This window comes from Pseudorca crassidens, chromosome 8, assembly GCF_039906515.1.
Source record: "Pseudorca crassidens isolate mPseCra1 chromosome 8, mPseCra1.hap1, whole genome shotgun sequence".
Taxonomy (NCBI): Eukaryota; Metazoa; Chordata; class Mammalia; order Artiodactyla; family Delphinidae; genus Pseudorca; species Pseudorca crassidens.
Window position 1 is genome coordinate 61,760,415 of NC_090303.1, and position 20,165 is coordinate 61,780,579.

Below are 20,165 nucleotides of genomic sequence, written 5' to 3' on the forward strand. Positions count from 1 at the left end.
TCCCCAACATTTCTTTCTGTTCTCCCCCCCAAGACTTCTTTTCATTCCTTTTGGTTCAAGGTTGTGTTCGTACGTCTTGTTTCACAAGTTGTGTTCGTACGTCTTGTTTCACAAATTCTTCTTGTCCCACTTCATGGCAGGTAGCAGGTTTTGTCTTGTCTTCCCAGCACTGAGAGCCTCTGTAAAATTCTGAATACAAAGCCTAGGGGAGCCACTGAGGCCTGGCTAGCACTGGGGTCTGGATCCATCAGCAGCAAGGGCTCCCTTAATGCCAGGCTGAGCTGTGTGTGAGGCGTCTCCTCATCTTCCGCCATTTGGTTATCACTGCGTTCTGGGGAGGTGGGCAGGCCACAGCTGCTGTCGTTTTCAAATGAAGAAGCCAGGCTCTTAGGGGGATTTGTGCTTCCCAAGGCCGGCCTTCTGGGAGTTCAGGGCCGGATGATGGAAAGTGGCTGCGCTGGGGCACTGCAGACGCTTACCACGTGCTTCCTGTGAGTCTGGGTCCTCGCATCACCGCCTCGCAGCCTGGGATGGTCAGAACTCCCGCTCTGTGAGTCCACTGTGTTATGTTGGACAAATCGACCCTGGTGCCCCATCTGAAAGAAGAAGGAAATGAATACTGGCCTTTTGTTTATGCTTTTCCTTTTGTTTATTTTTAATGCTTCATATCCTGTGGCCCCCAATCTAGGCCAAACCCAGGGCTCCAGAGCCAGCCTCGGGCCAGACAGTTGCTACCCGGATTTCACTTTCCTTTTCTATAAAACGCGTTGACAACTTCAGCCTGAGCCCAGCCCACAGGGTGGCTGTAAGATTCGGAATAATAATTGTGAAGATGATATCAAGTGTAAAGTTTATATCAAAACAAATGCTTAAGTCAGTTTTTGGTCCTCCCAGTATCCTGAGAGGAAGGCAGGAGAAGATGATCGAAAAGAACATTAACAGTCTTGTTTATCCTCTGCGTCAGAGCTCGGAAGGTTTTGATTTAAAATGGTAAAGAGTGACTCAGAGTTCTTCCCTCAGGGCTTAAAGAAGACGTGTGTGACCATGGACCAGGAACGCCCACGCTCTGATCTTAGCATAAGCAGCAGAAGCCATCTCCGGAAGGTTTTGCATCTTGAAGTTCTCTACAAGGAGAACAGGGTACGTGCTTTCAACGTGTGGTACGGAGTTCTGGAACGGAATGTGGCGATGTCAAAAGCACTCATGAGCCCTGCCAGGTCATCCGAGACCAGTGGCCGGAGGCTTGCGGTACATGCGGTCAGCAAGAAACAGACCAGGCTGAGCGCGGACGAATCCCAACTGTGTGTGGGGGGTTTCCAGCCTGAGTCGGCAGCACCCAACTGGCCTACCGCGCCGCGCGTGCGCAGCTCTGGGGCGCATTTTGAACCCGAGCCTGCAACAGTTATTCCCGGTGCTCCCTCCTCCCTGCCATGAGGCTATTTTTAGTAAGACTGTACTTAAAAATATAGCATTCAGTTATGCTAAAAATTTCCGTTTTCTGCCTGCATATGGTTTTCCTTCTGCAGTTCTGAGTAACACCTTTTTCTTAAGGTCACTGTGACGTTTAATTCAGGCAGGTGCAGGGTTTGGGTTCAGCTAACCCGGGTGCGTTGGAGTTGAGGTAGCAAATGGAACAGGCACCTCGGGGTGCTTCCCTGATCCCCCAGCCTCGATGCCCCCACTTTCTGTTACAGGCCTTCAGGGTACCCCTTATTTTTCCTTCGTTGTGCTTCTTATGTTTATAATAGAATATTTGTGTGGTGGTTTAATTACAATCTGCCTTCCGCACTACCTTGGACGCTGCAGGATGCGTTGTATCCCCATACTTGACGTGGGACTGATGACCTAGTAAATAGTCAGTGTGTATTTATGAATGAATGAGCGAGTGAATGAATATACAGGAACGAAGGAATGAAGCTACCGTTCTGAATTAATTGCTCTTTCTGTAAGAAGAGAGAACGTTATAATTTGATTCAAGAATGGGCTCTTGTGGGAGGGCATAGTGTCAGAGGTGGAAAGAACTTCGTGATCGTGTCGTTCAGCATTTATCACAAGTGGCAGCCAGGTGAAGTCCTACCAGAGGCCCAGTAAAGACCTTCATCCTCTGGGTCCTGCGGTGACACTCGGGCCCCTCCATCCCCTGTAGACAGAAGACTGTTGCCCCAGGCAGCAGACACTCAGCAATCCTCCTCTAGCTGTCTCTGAAGGCAGGAGAGTAGACTGTACATTTTAGAAAGATTTTCCACAGAGAGTGAGACAGCTAGGCAGAAAATTCAATTAACCATTGCTGCACAGTGGAATTTTTATATAAATACATCTTTACCTAATTTCCCAGAAGGATCTTTGCCATTCAAGTTACTTTTATTTCTTCACTGTGGTGTAGTCTCCCTAAGGTAACTATTATCTAAGATACTTAAGATATTTTCATTAGATCTCGATAGGTGCCCTGATAATTTGATTTATACAGTAGGTATTAGCTGTTATACAATGAATTGGAGCTTATATTTTACAGGAAAATATACTCATTCATCTGTCTATGGCATTATAATTTTGACGTTCACTCAGCACAAAGCTAGAGTGATTCTGGGAAAGCCCTGCCAGTTTAATGTTAATTCCAGTAACTTGTTTTTCCCTATTAAGTGTGCAGTAGATAAAACGCCTGTGTAAAATTGAGGTTTTGAAAAATGGTATCTAGATTCATATAAAGGCTGTATCTATTATGAGCAAAGTGATGTGAAAGGCCACAAAGTACAGTTCAGGTAGTCAGGGCCCTAAATCTCTCGTATTGAAAGAAGAACAAGAAGGTTGAAATAATTATTTAACATCCCCCCCACCGCCCCGCAACTCTCTTCCTTGTAAGTTTCATCTAGACTTAGGCAGAATAGCTTTTTGGGTCCCATTCTAAAAAAAATAAAACTGTCCCCTGATTTTGACTGCCTGATAATTCTGTTGAGTTTGATCATAACCCTGTGGGTCTTGGTCCCAGAGTTCTGCTGTGTAGGTCAAGGGAATAGAAAGGGGGAAAGACTGGATACACCCGAGGGTTCCCTCTGTGCCAGGCTCTTTATCAGGCGCTTTACCACTCTGACTGCAAACTCACCACATGCCCCATGCCTGGCCGCAGTTCCAAAGGGCCTGGGTGTTACTGGGCAGGTGGGTTGCGGACTGACACATGGTCTAGCCCCTGAGGCCAGCCTGTGGATTGCTGCTTGGATAACTGTGTCTGTACAAATTACTTAGGAGACTTTCTAAAAGAAATCAAGGTTCTAATCTTGGTGATTCTGGCTTAGTGAGACTCAGCGGGGCCTGAGAATCTGTCGTTTAAAAAAACCTCCAAAGATAATATTTAGTGCCGTCAGGGTAGGGAAATACTGATACCACTTATTTCCAAAACCTACTACTAAAGAGTTTCATTTTGGGCTTCCCTGGTGACATAGTGGTTAAGAATCCGCCTGCTAATGCAGGGGACACGGGTTCGAGCCCTGGTCCGGGAAGATCCCACGTGCCGCGGAGCAAGTAAGCCCGTGCACCACAACTACTGAGTCTGTGCTCTAGAGCCTGCGATCCACAACTACTGAGCCCGTGTGCCTAGAGCCCGTGCTCTGCAACAAGAAAAGCCACTGCAATGAGAAGCCCGCGCACCACAACAAAGAGTAGCCCCCGCTCACCGCGACTAGAGAAAGTCCGCGCGCAGCAATGAAGACCCAATGCAGCCAAAAATAAATAAATAAATAAATTTATTAAAAAGAAAAGTTTCATTTTATCTTTTTTAAAGATTGGGGTGTAAACTCAGTCAATCCTGACTGCATCTGTATGCTCTTGCGCTAACTTTCTGCAGCGTTGTCTCTGTAATTCCTTATGCCCAGTGTTAAATGTAGAGTACATAAACTAAGAAATCATTCAGGTCCCAGATGTTTATAAAGTTGTAGTGTTAGCGATCATAAAGACTTAATTTTTTTTTTTAATAAAAGGATATATATTTTATAAAGTTATTCCCAGGAGAAAAAAACAAGAGGAAATTTGCTCGGGTATTCCTCTGTTCATAACACATTTTGTTACAATTGTTCATTGAACTCCTGACTCATGCATTGGATGCTAGTTCATCTGTGTTGCTACCTAACACAGTACCTGACATATAATAAGCAGTCAGTGAATGTTTGCTGAGAGAATGTATGGATGAGTAAGAAATTGATGAACTATGTCAAAGAATTGTGATGGCTGTCTTTCCCACCTTTCCCCAAAGCTGTACATAAAATTAATGATTTTTTTTCTTCTGATGATAGGCAAAGGGAAATCCTCTAAAAACAAACCTTGAACTCATCACCAGATATTTTCTGGATCACTTTGGAAATACTGGTAACAATTTTACTCAAGAAACACCAATCCCTGCACTCTCAATACCAAAGAAAAGTAACAAATTACCATTGAGATGCTCAGAGACCACGCTGGTAAATATATATGACCTTGCAAGTGAAGATGCGAGTTGGAGAACATCATTGTCAGAAACAAGCAAAGCCAGGTACCTCTTCTCATTTATACTGTGGATTAGTTTCTTATTTCTGCTATAACAAATTACTGTAAACTCAGTGGCTGTAATAGGGTTCTCCAGAGAAACAAAACCAAAAGGAACCAATAGGGTATAAATGTGTATATGTATAAATATATATGTGCATAAATATATATTTAAATAAAGAGATTTATTTTAAGGAATTGGTCCATGTGGTTGTAGGGCTGGCGAGTCTGAGATCTGTAGAGCAGACTGGCATGTTGGAAGCTCAGGCGGGATTTCTGTGTTACAGTCTTGAGGCAGAATTACTTCTTTGGGAAACCTTTGTTTTTGCTCTTAAGATCTTCAACTAATTGAATGAGGCCCACCTGTATTATCTAGGGTGATGTCCTTTACTTAAAGTCAACTGATTGTAGATATTAATCACAATATGTTAATTAATCACAATATAAAAAATATCTTCACGGCAACATCTAGACTAGTGTTTGACCAAACAACTGGGCACCATAGCCTAGCCAAGCTGACATACAAAATCTAACCATCATGGTGTCCTAAAGCAACACCAATTTATTTATTTTACAGTTCTGAGGTCAGAAGTCCAAAATTGGTCTCACTGGGCTAATGGCAAGGTGTCAGTAGGGCTGGTTCTTTCCAGAGGCTTTGAGGGGAGAACCTGTTTCCTTTCATTCTTCAAGTTCTAGAGGCTGCCTGTATTCCTGGGCTTGTGGCTGCTTCCTCCACCTTCAGATCACATCACTACAACCCCTGCTTCTGTGTCACATCTCCTACTACTGACTCTCATCCTCCTGTCTCCCTCTAATAAGGACACCTGTGATTGCATTGGGCCCACACAGTCAATCTAGGATAATGTACCCATCTCAAGATTCTTAACGTAATCATGTGTGCAAAGTCCCTTTCTTTTGCCATGTAAAGTAACATATTCACAGGTTCCAGGGACTAGGTTGTGAACATCTTCAGGAGGCCATCACTCAGCCTCCCATCCTCTGCATTTTCAGAATCCCTGTCATGGAGCACTGTTCTTTTCCTCTGGAAGCCATGGGAATGGACCACTTTGTGATGGAGGATACTTATGATTCAAAATGTTTAATTTAAATTCCATGATTCATAAGGTTCGGGGGCTTCCTTTGTTAGCATTTTCTTAAAAACAGGAGTAGAGAATTCTAAAAGGCCACTAAACACTGGAGCGATGGAGAAATCTGGAAAATAAGCCCTTTTGGAACTCGGGAAGAAAATGAACTGGCATTCTTGATTGTACCTCTATTATTTGGAAAACAGTTATTTTTTTTCTTCCAGTTTTATTGGTATAGAATTGACATACAGCACTGTATAAGTTTAAGTTGTAGAACAGAATGATTTGATTTATATATGCCATGAAATGATAACTACAGTAAGTTTAGTGAACATCTATCATCTCTTATAGATACAAAAGAAAAGAAAAAGAAAAAAATATGTTCCCTTGTGATGAGAACCCTTAGGATTTCCTCTCTCCCCCCTTTTTTTTTTTTTTTTGCGGTACGCGGGCCTCTCACTGCTGTGGCCTCTCCTGTTGCGGAGCACAGGTTCCGGACGCGCAGGCTCAGCGGCCACGGCTCATGGGCCCAGCCTCTCCGCAGCATGTGGGATCTTCACGGACCGGGGCATGAACCCGTGTCCCCTGCATCGGCCGGCGGACTTTCAACCACTGCGCCACCAGGGAAGCCCCAGGATTTACTCTCTTAGCAGCTCTCATATATAACATACAGCAATGTTCATTGTATTGATCATGTGGTACATTACATCCCTAGTGCTTATTTATCTTATAAGCGGAAGTTTACACCTTTGACCACCTTCATCCAATTCCCCCTCCACCTACCCCCTGCTTCTTATAACCACAAGTCTGAGCTCTTTTTCTATTTTGTTTGTTTGTTTGTTTTTGAAGTATAAGTGACCTACGGCACTATGTTAATTCCTGTTACACAGCATAGTGATTCGATATTTTATACATTACAAAACGATCAGCACTGGAGAGCAGTTATGTTAAGTTACAACCTTAACACACTGCATGTCATCACCAATAGTGAGTCTAACTTCCTGGGAAAGGGTGTTTTCTTCCAGCTCTGTTGAAAAACATTTCCTTTCCTGAGGGTAGCCAAAGCTTAAGGTCTGGGTGTCAAGCTGCTAAAAGATGGGGACCACCAAAAAATTAACTCAAGGCTTAAGATGTGAAAGGAAATGAGGGTGGTATGAAAAAGATGATTCCTCCTTCAAATACACTTACTGCCTGGCTGGGAAATGAAATACTTTTGAACCGATAAAAAGCCAGCAATGCAGAGGTTGAAGCTTCAGAGTTCCACCCAGTTACAAACCTGGGTGTTATCCTTGACTCCTCCTTGTCTATCATTTTTGCATCCCTTTGTGTCCTTAATGATGCTAGACTCTTTCCCCCGTTTCTCTGTCTCGCAACAGCGGCCTCCATTCACACTCTCACCTCTTCCCCTGGCTATCTCCCAGGGTCTCTTTCTCTCATCTCCAGGCCCCCGGTCATCTTCTCAAATCCACCCTTGACCTAAGATAGAGTGAAATTTCCACAAAACAAGTCTGGCCATGCTCTTCCCTGCTGAAAGGCCTTCAGATGCTCCCTGTAACTTTTAGGATAAAGTCCAAACTTCTTAGGAGAACTTGCAAAGCCTTTTCCACATCAGCAGGTGTCCCACCGCACCCCCCACACCCCCCTGCCAGCTCACCTGAGCATGTCCTGCTTTTACAGGACTCTGTGCTAGTGCCTGGGGCCTTCTGGTTACCTCCTGCCTACTCATTCTTTCAGACTCAGGTTCTGCCTTCTCTGGAAGCCTTTCTAGATTTCCCGAGGGTTGGTTCCGGATCCTTCCTCTGCTTGGCATGTCCCAGTCATAGTGCACATGACCACTTCTGTCATGCATGACCCAGTGCTTGGTAAGCAGCTTGGCACAGAGTTGATGTTGACGCCTCTTTATGCCAGAGTCTGATAGTAGAGCATAGCCCAGCCTGTGTCGGAGGGGTGCTGGGCTCTCAGTGACCACAGGTGGGATTCCTCTTTACCTGGGTCTCTTGCTCTGTCTCTTTCTCTCTTTTTTTTTTTTTTGCGGTACGTGGGCCTCTCACTGTCGTGGCCTCTCCCGTTGTGGAGCACAGGCTCCGGACGTGCAGGCTCCGGACGCGTAGGCTCCACGGCCATGGCTCCACGGCATGTGGGATCTTCCTGGACCGGGGCACGAACCCGTGTCCCCTGCATCGGCAGGCGGACTCTCAACCACTGCGCCACCAGGGAAGCCCTCTTTCTCATTCTTGTTCTTCCTCACTCCTTGCTTTTGCTCTCAGTCTCTTACCCTCTTTTGTTCTCTCTCCCTCTCTTACACACACACACACACACACACACACACACACACAAACACACACACACACCCTCTTTCTTCAACGCCAAGCAACCCAAGAAAAGAAGCCGTTGGCATGCCTAACTTTACTAAACCTTAACTGGGAACGCCAGGTTTTCCAAAGGTCTCTATTCACCACCCTCAGTGGTGTGCAGTAACTGGGCTCCACCCCTCTTAGGACTATACCATCGTCCCCCCTTATCCATGGGGGATACATTCCAAGATCCCCAGTGGATGCCTGGAACCGTGGATAGTACCAAACCCTATATATACCATGACGGGAGGGGGGAACTGTTGTATTGAAGGGCTACAGTTTTCCTTAATCACTGGGGTCTGGGAGAAACAGGGATGCTCTTCATACTGAGGATTCAAGGGATCCTATCATCGGTCATCGACTCTGATTTGGTTTCTTGTTTCAGGTCTCACTTTGTTGGCCAGACTTGCCCTGATACAGAAGTATTTTCTTTCCCTTGCCTTTATTGATAAAGCACAGTCTGGTTAGAAATCACAGATTTGTGAATGGGCTTGCTATGGGTACCTGTGGAATGTGGAATTTATCATCATTGCCAGTGATTCCTTTTGGGGAAGCTGTTTTAATGGAAATATCCCTTTTTCGCAGACACGACCATCTTAACGGGGATGTACTTGGTAATTTTGCATCATCCAAAAGGGCCTCCCACAAAAGTAAGCCCTTGCAGACTGTCCCAGGTGAAAGCCCTCCTGTGGCTCCTGCTTGGGAGAAGACGGACAAGCTTCAGTCATCAGAGCCTTCCTTGGACACGAAGAGGATGGGAGAGAAGATCAGGCCGAAGTCTGGCCTCATTGTCCGAGGCATGATGGCCGGGCCCATCGCCAGCTCCCCACAGGTGGGCTTGGTGCTCTTACTATTATTATGAGCATGGAAAGTGAGGACCGGGCAGGGCTTAAGGGGCTGCCTGGGTTTATCTGGGGGTACCCCACGAGACAGCTCAAGAAGGGAGGATCTGCATGGTAGATGGCTAGAACACTGGCCTCTTTTTCCTGCCTGGCTCTACTGTCAGCGCTCTGGGGCCATGGGTGGGCCTCATCACCTCCCCTGCCTTTGGTTTAACTATCTGGTCAACCAGGTGGTTACCAGGTGGATTCTTTTGCAGGGTGAGAACACATCTACCCAGCTTTATCTTTGCCATTCAGGCATGGGGGGACCCATCCCGGTCTAGAGGACATATTTTTAAAAAATTTTTTAACACATGATAGTGAAAAGGGAAAAAGAAATCCCAATCCTTATAGTTTTGTTTTGTTTTAAAAAAATTCTAAAAACTTAACACTGATGTTTTATAGTCTCCCTTAAGGAGGGGCCGTGGTAGGGTCCCATCAGGTGGGAGACTAAACCAAAGGAGAGAATGAATGTAAAAGGGGTTTGTAAAACAGAAGAGAAACAGAAAAACAAAGGAAGGTCAAATGCCGAACTCAAAGTAGAGTATCAGTCAAATCAGGGAGTCTAAGCCAACCAAAAATAGGTCATCTGTGTCCACGCTGGTCCCTCCACCCTCACGTGTGGGTGTGGCTGCAGATGGCAGCACTGCTCTCCCAGTTCATCTGGAATCAGGGCAGCAAGCAGTGGACCTTCTCCCTGCCTCAGCCCACGTCCTGTGAGATTTTCGGACAAGGTCTTTGTTCCTCTTGGCCATAGTCTCGTTTGTTAGACCAGGTGTCTAAGATCCCTTCGAGATCTGGAATTTCAAGGCTTAGTGATGGTCATGCAGTTGGGAAAGGGAAAAGTATTTTAATAGTCTTTTCAGAAAACTAGGGGTATTTTTTAATATTACACCGAACCTAGACAAGTTGTTTCTTTTTTTTAATCCAGTTCACAAGGCTGGCTGTTCCCTCAGAAACAACCTGCTTTGGGTCTAGATCAAGTATAGTTATCTGTCATTGTTCTGTTGATTAAAAACATGCACAACCTAAAAGTTAAGAATTACGTTTTATTTGATGGACTTGCTGAGGACTTAAGCCTGGAAGACAGCCTCTCACATAACACTGAGGGACTGCTCAGAAGAGGTAAGGGAGGAGCCAGGATATACAGGAGTTTTTGCAAGAAACCAGCTAGTAGGAACATCAAAAGATTACTGTTAATTAAAGAAAAACAGGGACTTCCCTCGTGGTCCAGTGGTCAAGAGTCCAGGCTTCCACTGCAGGGGGTGTGGGTTCGATCCGTGGTTGGGGAACTAAGATCCCACATGCCGTGTGGCGTGGCCAAAAAAAAAGAAAGAAAGGAAAAAAAAGAGAAAAACAGACATCTCAAGTTAATGAAGTTAGCACTTTTCTTTGTACAGGAAGATGCAGAGTCTGAGTTCACTTAAACCATTCCTTGAATACGCACCTTATCAATGGAAGAAAATGTTGCCTGCCATTTCAGTAAACAAAGGATGCGGCGGCCATCAGCCATCACACTGCAGTGGCCTGAGGGTGAGCCCTGAGGGAACGCAGGGTAGAAATAGGATGCCGACCATCAGACACTGCAGCCGCCACCAGCCCCCGCATAGTGCACCCTGAGGAGACTCAGGATGTGAAAGCACAGGATGCTGACCCCAGAGAGCTGAGGTGCGCATCAAAGGAATGATTTCAGCGAGCCCTGACTTTTGCATCTTCTCATATATAGAAAAGTACTAAATTCCTTAACTTGAGATATCTGGTTTTCTTTTTCTTTTTTTAAAAATTTTTTTATACAGCAGGTTCTTATTAGTTATCTATTTTATACATATTGGTGTATATATGTCAATCCCAATCTCCCAATACATCCCACCCCCACCCCCACCCCCCCGCTACTTTTCCCCCTTGGTGTCCATATGTTTGTTCTCTACATCTGTGTCTCTATTTCTGCCCTGCAAACCGGTTCATCTGTACCATTTTTCTAGGTTCCACATATATGCGTTAACATACGATATTTGTTTTTCTCTTTCTGACTTCCTTCACTCTGTATGACAGTCTCTAGGTCCATCTACCTCTCTACAAATGACCCAATTTCGTTTCTTTTTATGGCTGAGTAATATTCCACTGTATATATGTATCACATCTTCTTTATCCATTCGTCTGTTGATGGGCATTTAGGTTACTTCCATGACCTGGCTATTGTAAATAGTGCTGCAGTGAACATTGGGGTGCATGTGTCATTTTGAATTATGGTTTTCTCTGGGTATATGACCAGTAGTGGGATTGCTGGGTCATATGGTAATTCTATTTTTCATTTTTTAAGGAACCTCCATACTGTTCTCCATAGTGACTGTATCAATTTACATTCCCACCAACAGTGCAAGAGGGCTCCCTTTTCTCCACACCCTCTCCAGCATTTGTTGTTTGTAGATTTTCTGATGATGCCCATGCTAACTGGTGTGAGGTGATACCTCATTGTAGTTCTGATTTGCATTTCTCTAATAATTAGTGAGGTTGAGCAGCTTTTCATGTGCCTCTTGGCCATCTCTATGTCTTCTTTGGAGAAATGTCTATTTAGGTCTTCTGCCCATTTTTGGATTGGGTTGTTTGTTTTTTTAACATTGAGCTGCCTGAGCTGTTTATATATTTTGGAGATTAATCCTTTGTCTGTTGATTCGTTTGCAAATATTTTCTCCCATTCTGAGGGTTTAGACAAGTTGTTTCTTAATGTGGAACCTGAAACCGTCCCAATGAACTTTTTCTACATATCAGTTTCCACTGGTTTGTCTTGAACTTTGAATGACTCTGTTACCACTGCATGGTTTAGTAACATGATGCATTGGGTCATGTGGAAATTATTGGTTTACTAAGTTATATGGATCTTCTGAACGTTGACACATTTCATATACAAAAAAAAAAACACATAAAAAGTTGCATTTGTTGATGTCACTACTCAACTTATCAGAAAGTTTTTGAGAAGCCCTCCAGTTCACAATGGCAAACACAAGTTTCCCCAGATTCTAATTTTTACCTGATGACTTGTATTTTATCACTGGCAAAAGTGTATCATTTATGTTCCTTGATGTGACAGGCTCAATTTATTTTCAAGAAAATGCCTGCCAGATACTCAGGACTCAATATTCAAATACTGAATAACCGTAGTTCATCTGTCAGTTGTTCCATGAAAAAACTAGCAAGTTTAGCTCACAACTCAGATGGCTGCATAAGTGCTTCTCCTGGTGACAGCCTCATCCTCTGCATCCCGCAGAGTGTTTATATATACCTCCCATTTTGTCACACAGACTGTTAAAGAGATGTATAACATAGGGTCAAGATTGAACACAATTAATATTCGTTCTGCTTCAGCATGGACATTCTTAAGTGAAATTAGCATTTCACTTATCTACTTTTATTGCAAGTGATGTTAATACCTTGAGTACCGGTAAAGTTTGGTGCTGCTGCCTTGATTCGTGCTAAGGGCCAGCCAACAGTTTTTCGCACCAGTGCTTTGCACCATCAGTACAAATGTGGACACAGTGAAAAAGGCAAATCATGTTGTATTATTATTATGAAAATAATTTTGAGCTCCCTGAAAGGGTTTGGGGTTAGACCTGTAAGGTCGGTGGACTGCACTTTGGGAACTGGTGGACCAGATGAACACTAGGGTCCTGTCCTATCATGACTTTCTAATCATCAAGTCTGTGCGGTTCAGACCCCTTCATAACTGAGGGGTAAGGAAGATGGCTTGTACCTACCTGCTTTACTGCTGAGAGATTGCTGCAAACTTCTCCCCAAAGGAGAAGTGATTGTTCTTGGAGGTGTTCTTTTCCCCTGGAGTATCTGAATCCCGTGAAGGACGCAGAGGTAGAATTTCCCCAGGTATTCTGGAAGGTGTTCTGTGGGCCTTTGAGTACCTTGGCCATGCTTATTGGTTGCTCAAGAGAAAAGAGCAAGGTTGCTAGGTAGTGCATCATTAGGTATGGCATATAGATCAGCTCTGCACTTTTGAAGAATGAGGAAGAGTCTGGGTTCCCTGCCCTTGGCCGGAAGTTTGGGTCTCCTTGGGAATGTTGACTAATGTTTTCCTTGTTCTGTGGCAAGGGATGCCCTGGGTGGCTTTCGGAGGAGGTTTATAGTGCCTAGTAATTTCCACCAGGAGGGAATATGGCAGAATTAGCTGTTCTTTTTCTGGCACAGGCTTTACCATTTGGCCCAGGATTATTTCTGGAAATGCTGAGAGGTCCAGAATTTTAAACCCAGGAAGAGCCCAGCAGGTGTCTTTTTGTCCCCTACCCCTACTCCTCTACCTCAGATTGGTAACACCGTGAGTTCTCATTTCATTGGTTAATGATTGATAGTGAGAGAGGACATTTCTGTTGACGCCTCTGAAATTCCTTCATTTCAAAAAGTAAGCATTGCTTACTATGTATAGGTCACTGGGCTGGGAGCTCTGGGGACACCAGAGTTGAAGGAAGAATGGCCTTCATCACCTGGTCTACTGGCAGGAAGGGTTAAGGCCATATGTAAGTGGGGACGGGGGCAAAGATGCATAGCAGTAAGTAATATTTGCTGGCTGCTGTGCAGGGTTTGGCTCTGTGATGGTGCCTTACGTGGGTCTGGGTCTCTCCTTTGGTCCTCACCATGGTCTTGTGGGAGATCGGCACTGTAGGTCCCCAATCCCTCATCCAAAACCTTTGAGCAAATGTGTTTTGGAATGTAGATTTTGTTTTTAAACTTCAGAAGGGAAATACAATGCATAAACCACATACCACAGAACGCCTGCAGTAGGGTTTGGAGTAGCACCCCATAAATAAAACATTTCTGCAGCAAAACATATGAGTATTCACACTTAAAAAGGGACCGCAATGGAATTCCCTGGCGGTCCAATGGTTAGGACTCTGTGCTTTCACTGCTGAGGGCCCAGGTTCAATCCCTGGTCTGGGAACTAAGATCCCGCAAGCCACATGGCCAAAAAACCCCCAAAAAACCAACAAAAAAACCCAAGAATGCAAGCAACCTACCTCATAAGAATGAAAAAGAATTTGCCATGGGATTCCAAAAGAAATGGTCATTTTTTAGGGGTTTTGGGATTTAGGAATTATTGATAGCAGGTTGTGGACAGGTTATATTGCAGGTGGGGCAGTGAGGGACAAAGAAGTTCAATGACTTGTGACAGAGCACACGGCTGGCAGGGGGTGACACGGGAACACAGGTCTGACCCTGGAGCTCTGTGTAAGGGGTATGAGGGGGGGACCAAGGCATGCTCCTGGCATTTATGTGGGTGGGGTTCTGTGAAAGCGTTACAGAAGTGGTAGCCCCTGCGTGTCTCCTCAAAGGGTGGGTAGGATTTTAGGAGAAGGAGTTGAGGATGGGAAAGACTTTCCTGGGGGAGGGAAGATCATGGGTAAATGCTTGACGTGGGATATTTTCTCCCCTCCCTCCAAGGGGATCCTCACCGCTGCTTTTCTCCTTGCTCTTTTCAGGATTCCCTCCGCAAACGCTCGCTGAGGCAGTCCCCGGCCTTGAGCAGCACGACCCAACCCCACGAGGAGGGGAGCCTACAAGCGCCCGAGCTGTCTGCTCACACCCCAGCCTGTCCCCCGCCTGTCCCGCAGGAGGGCCCGGCTTCCAGCACCTCCTCCACCCCCAGGAGCACCCTGGGCCTGCTCAGCCCCCTGACCTTGGAAAAGTGGAGAGCCTTGCCCAGCAGCCCTCCTCCCCTGCCAGGCAAAGGGCTTCCCCAGAGCGGGAGCGGCCGGTGGAGAGACCTTTCAGAGGACAGCCCAGCCGTGGACAGTGGCCTAGAGGCCGACAGGACCGCCTTGAATTTCTCCTTGTCCAGTGGGAATGCCCCGACGACCCAGGAGAGGCTGGAAAGAGTGTTCAAACGGCAGGGGAGCCAGCCCCCGGCCCTCAGGTGAGTGTGCTGTGCCCAGGTGATGGTTTTCGGAGAACCGTCCAGTCCCGAGTGGCTCCTTGGGCTCTCCGAGCGAGACTGTGAAGTAGGGGAGGTGATGATGGTCACTCCACCGGGGAGAAAGCAGCCCAGAGTGCACACACCAGGAGGCTTTGCGAGGGGTGTTTCTTTGGCCCTTCTTACTTCTTCTCAAGGGTCAGCCTGATATGGTACAAGAGATGCGTCGAAGCCAGAGGTATGGTGGTGAATCAGTTCCCACAAGGCTCCTCTGGGGCAATTTCTTTTAACCCTATCCTAAGCCCTTCGCTTTTATTCTTTCACAATAGACCTTGGTGATCCCTACACTGATTGGTTTTTGAATGTTAAACCAACCTTACATTTCTGGAATGAACCACCCTTGGCTCTGACGCATTATCTTTGTATATATTGTTTGATTTGACTTACTAATATTTTGTGTAGGGTTTTGTATATAAATTCATGAGGGAGGTTGGCTGGCAAATTTCCTTTCTTGTAACAGCAGCCTTGTGAGATTTTGGTGTCCAGGATATGCTAGAAGTGGTCCCTCTGTTTCTTTATGGTCTTGAAGTGTTAGTGTGAGATTGGTGTTATTTCTTCCTTAAATATTTGGGAGAATTTTCTGGAGAAGGCTTCTGAGCATTGAGTTAAAAGGTTTTAAATTGTGGATTCAATTAAAAAATTTTTTTAATTGAAATTTTCTATTTCTTCTTGTGTCAGTTTTGGCAAGTTGTATTTTTCCAAGGAATGTAACCACTTAATTTATATTTTAACTTTACTGATATAAAATTGTGTAATTATACACAATTTTTTTTATTGGAATAAAATTGCTTTACAATGTGTTAGTTTCTGCTATACAATGAAGTGAATCAACTATACGTATACCTATCTCCCCTCCCTCTTGGACCTCCCTTACACTCCCCCCCCATCCCACCCATCCATGTTGTCACAGAGCACCGAGCTGAGCTCCCTGTGCTATATAGCAGGTTCCCACTAGCTATTTTACGCATGGTAGTGTATATATGTCAACCCTAACCTCCTAATTCGTCCCACCCTCTCCTTCCCACCCTGTGTCCAAATGTCCGTTCTCTATGTCTACGTCTCTGTTCCTGCCCTGCAGATAGGTTCATCTGTACCATTTTTCTAGATGCCACATATATGTGTTAATATATGATATTTGTTTTTCTCTTGCTGACTTACTTCAGTCTGTATGACAGACTCTAGGTCCATCCACATCTCTACAAATGACCCAATTTCATTCTTTTTTATGGCTGAGTAATATTCCATTGTTTATATGTGCCACATCTTCTTTATCCATTCATCTGTCTTTGGGCATTTAGGTTGTTTCCATGTCCTGGCTATTGTAAATAGTGCTGCAATGGACATTGGGGTACATGTGTCCTTGTGAATTGTGAATATCCTCTTATTGTCCCTTTAAAGTCCGTAAGATCTGCAGGGATGTCTCTGTTTCCATTCCCGATACTGGTAATTTGTGTTCTATGAATTATATGCTTTTTTCAAAGAGCTAACTTTTGGCTTTGTAGGTTTGTTTTCTAATTAATTGATTCCCACTCTTACTTTTATTCTTCCTTTCATTCTGCTTTCTTTGAGTTTAATTTGCTATTATTTTCTATTTTATTTTATTATTTATTTCTATTTTGTCTTAAATTATTGATTCTCAGCCGCCTCCTCCTCCTTCTTGTTCTTCTTCTTTTTCCTCTTCCTCTTATTCTTCCTCCTCTTCTTCTTTGGGCATTTCTTTCTTTCTTTTTTTTTTTTTTTGCGGTACGTGGGCCTCTCACTGTCGTGGCCTCTCCTGTTGCAGAGCACTGGCTCCGGATGCGCAGGCTCAGCAGCCATGGCTCACGGGCCTAGCCGCTTCGTGGCATGTGGGATCTTCCCAGACCGGGGCACGAACCTGTGTCCCCTGCATCGGCAGGCGGACTCTCAACCACTGCGCCACCAGGGAAGCCCTTTGGGCATTTCTGATTCTAATTTTTAGGGGATTCATGACTGCTATTTCAGGACTATTTTCAATATTTCTTACATATAATTATTAATATTGAGTACTACCATTAATTGAGAGTTTACTTAGTGCCTGATACTATACTAGGCACTTTTCATATATTATTCTATTTCATACTTGGAAAAACCTGCAAGGAGGTATTATTATTCCTCAATTTACAGATGAGGGAATACAGACTCATAGAGGTTATCACTCCCAAGGTTTCCTAGCCAGGAAGTGAAGGAGCTGGGATACGAACCTAGGTGTTTCTGAGTCCAAAGCCCATCATGCCTGTAAGCACCATCCTGTACTAGTTAGGTAATTGTGTTTTTGTTTGTGTGTGATGTGTATGTTTTAAACACTAGTAATTTGCTTGGAGAATTTCTGCAGGGGTGGGTATAAGAAGTATTAGGCATCCTGGTTTGTAATACTGGCTTTTTAAGTCATTTACTGTGCGCCTAATATGTGCCAGGCACTTAGGCACTGGTAGTGCAAGGCAAGCTAAACAGGTACAGTGTATTAACTCCCTTTGTGACCATAGATAAGCTGGGCCTACTTTGCTTATACATTTTGTGACTATGTTATTTGATGCATATACACATAGAATTCTTATAGCTTCCTGTCGGATAGACTTTTCTATCATTATGAGATCTCTCTTCATCTCTAATAATGCTTATTGCCTTAATGTCTATTTAGGTATAGCTACTTCAGCTTTCCTTTGATTAGTGTTTTCATGGTATATCTTTTTTTCCATCTTTTTATTTTCATCCATTCTGTAGCTTTACATTTAAAGGTGCCAACCAAAAGTCTGTGCGGTTTACCAGGATCCTTCACCCTTTTAAAAAATAATTATTATAATTTATTTAAATTAAAATAAAGCAAAAGAAAACAAAACCAGTTTACCCATTTCTCGCACCTTCTACCCACCTCAGCTTTCTTCTTTTGTAATATCTTTTAAGGCTACAAATTTCCCTCTAAGTAATGCTTTGTATCCCAGAAGTTAATAAATTATATAATCATATAATTTAGCTTAAATGTTTTCTAATTCCCATTGTGATTTATTCTTTTGACCTGTGGGCTATTTAGACATGTATTGACTAATTCACAGCATTTGGGCTATTCTTCTGGTTATCTGTTTGTTTTTGATTACTAGCTTATTTCCACTTTAGTCATAATATACTCTGTATGATTTCAATCCTTTGATATTTGTTGAGATTTCTTTATGGTCTAGTATATATTTAAAGCTTATCTCTCATAACCAGCATATATGTGGATTTTTAAAAATCCAGTCTGATAATTTTTTGTTTTAGTTGGAATAATTATTGCATTTACATTTTCCTTTTGCTTGAAGAACTTTCTTTAGTATTTCTTTAGCAGGTATATTACAATAAATTTTTTTTTTTCAGTTTTTGTTTGGTAATGTCTTTATTTTGCCTTTATTTTTGAAGGATATTTTCAGTGGGTATAGAATTCTAGATTGGTGGCTTATTTTCTTTTCAGTACTTTAAGTATTTAATTCCATTATCTTACCTTAGTCTTTCATTATCTCTATTGATAAATAAGTTGACATTTTTTATTACTACTCTTTTGAAGGTAATGTGTCTTTTTTTTAACCTCTGACTGCTTTTTAATTTTTTTTTTTGCTTCTTCTCATTCTTTAATTTTCAACAGTGTTACTATGATGTGCCTAGAGGTGGTTTTCTTTGACATTTCCGTTAGTATATGTAGAGCTTCCTCAGTTTGGGGTTGATACCTTTCATCAGTTTTGAAAATTATTGTCTATTGTCTTTTCAAATATTGCTTTTATCCCATCCTTTCTTTTCTCTCCTGGTACTCCAGTTATACATATATTACTACATATTTTCACTGTTCTGTAGGGTTTAAAAAAATATTCTTTCCTATGTTTTCCATCTTTTTCTCTCTCTGTACTTTAATCTAGATATTTTCTCTTGCTCTATCTTCTGGTTCATGTTTTTTCTCTTTTGCCGTGCTATTAAATATATATAATAATATATTACTTTCAGTTATTTTTCAGTTTTATAATTTCTGTTTCTTTGTAAAAAGTAGATATCAGTCTTTTGTGAGATTCTTCATCTTTTATTTTCTTGAGCACATTATTCATAGTCATTTTAAAGTTGCTGTCTGGTAACGTCCATATCTGGATCACCTATAGGTCTATTGATATTGTCTTTTTTCTTTTGGGTTTTGATAATTTCATCCTGTTTCTTTGCATTTCTGATAATTTTGATTCAATTCGAGACATTGCATGTGAATAATTGTAGAGGCTCTGGTTAACATTACCTTCCTCCAAAGAGGATTTAATTTTCTTTTGGTAGATATTAATCTTTTGTTAGTTTTAGACTTTGTAAAATATCTTTTCCTTTGTTGGACAGAAATTCTTAATTTTGGCATAATTAATCAATCTCTCGTTTGACATACGATTTGCATTTTTGCATTTTTTCTTTATTAAGTCTTTTCTTTCCTTTAGGTTTCCATGGTATTCTCCTGTATTTTTTCTATTAATTTTGTAATTTTAGCTTTCACATTTAGGTATTTAATCTTTTGTATTTGTTAGGTTGAAAGACTCACTTTTATTTTTCTCCATATAGTAAGGCAGTTTTCCTAGCACCACCTACTCTACAATTTGTTCTTTACCCCATGTCTTGATTCTTTTCTAATTTCCTGTATAGATTGTCCAGCCAGTGCAATAACAGTGCTGTATATTCAGAACTTCTTCCCCATTCCTTTTTCTAACTATGATTGCTGCAAAATTGCAGAGACCTTATACAGGAAATCATCAGAAATCATAATCCATCCTGGTGCCTTTTAGGGTATCCACAGAGACACTCTAGAGAACAGCCTTATCTACTTACTAGTTTTTAAACTAGAAATGGTGGGACTGGCTTTACATTAAACAAATATATATATATATATATATTTTTTTTTTTTGTTGTTGTTGTTGTTTGTTTGTTTTTTGGTACGCAGGCCTCTCACTGTTGTGGCCTCTCCCGTTTCGGAGCACAGGCTCCGGACGCGCAGGCTCAGCGGCCATGGCTCACAGGCCCAGCCGCTCCGTGGCATGTGGGATCTTCCCGGACTGGGGCACGAACCCGTGTCCCCTGCATCGGCAGGCGGACTCTCAACCGCTGCGCCACCAGGGAAGCCCTAAACAAATATTTAATATATATATTTTAAAAGAATCATGACCATCTAACAATATTTTAAGGTTGCAGGCATGCACAAAATATACTAGCTCTCTCTTGTGTCTCACTGGTCATGACCATAGCTTTTATTACTGTGGCTTTGTAGTTATAACCTGGTATCTTGGTAGGGTCAGTCCCCTACTTCACCTTTCTTTCAGGATTGACACAGCTATTTACAGATCTTTATTCTTTATGT

The 20,165-nt window shown here is 43.0% G+C and overlaps 1 protein-coding gene across 1 annotated transcript in view; it reads left to right on the plus strand.

Annotated features, from left to right (window-relative positions):
• Positions 1–20,165, plus strand: part of MINDY4 (MINDY lysine 48 deubiquitinase 4) — a 102,633-nt gene that overhangs the window by 5,400 nt on the left and 77,068 nt on the right. Inside the window, exons 2-5 of the mRNA XM_067746655.1 lie at positions 1,021–1,140; positions 4,284–4,519; positions 8,537–8,783; positions 14,313–14,746. Coding sequence (XP_067602756.1) covers positions 1,021–1,140; positions 4,284–4,519; positions 8,537–8,783; positions 14,313–14,746 — 1,037 coding nt within the window. The remainder of the gene's footprint in view (positions 1–1,020; positions 1,141–4,283; positions 4,520–8,536; positions 8,784–14,312; positions 14,747–20,165) is intronic.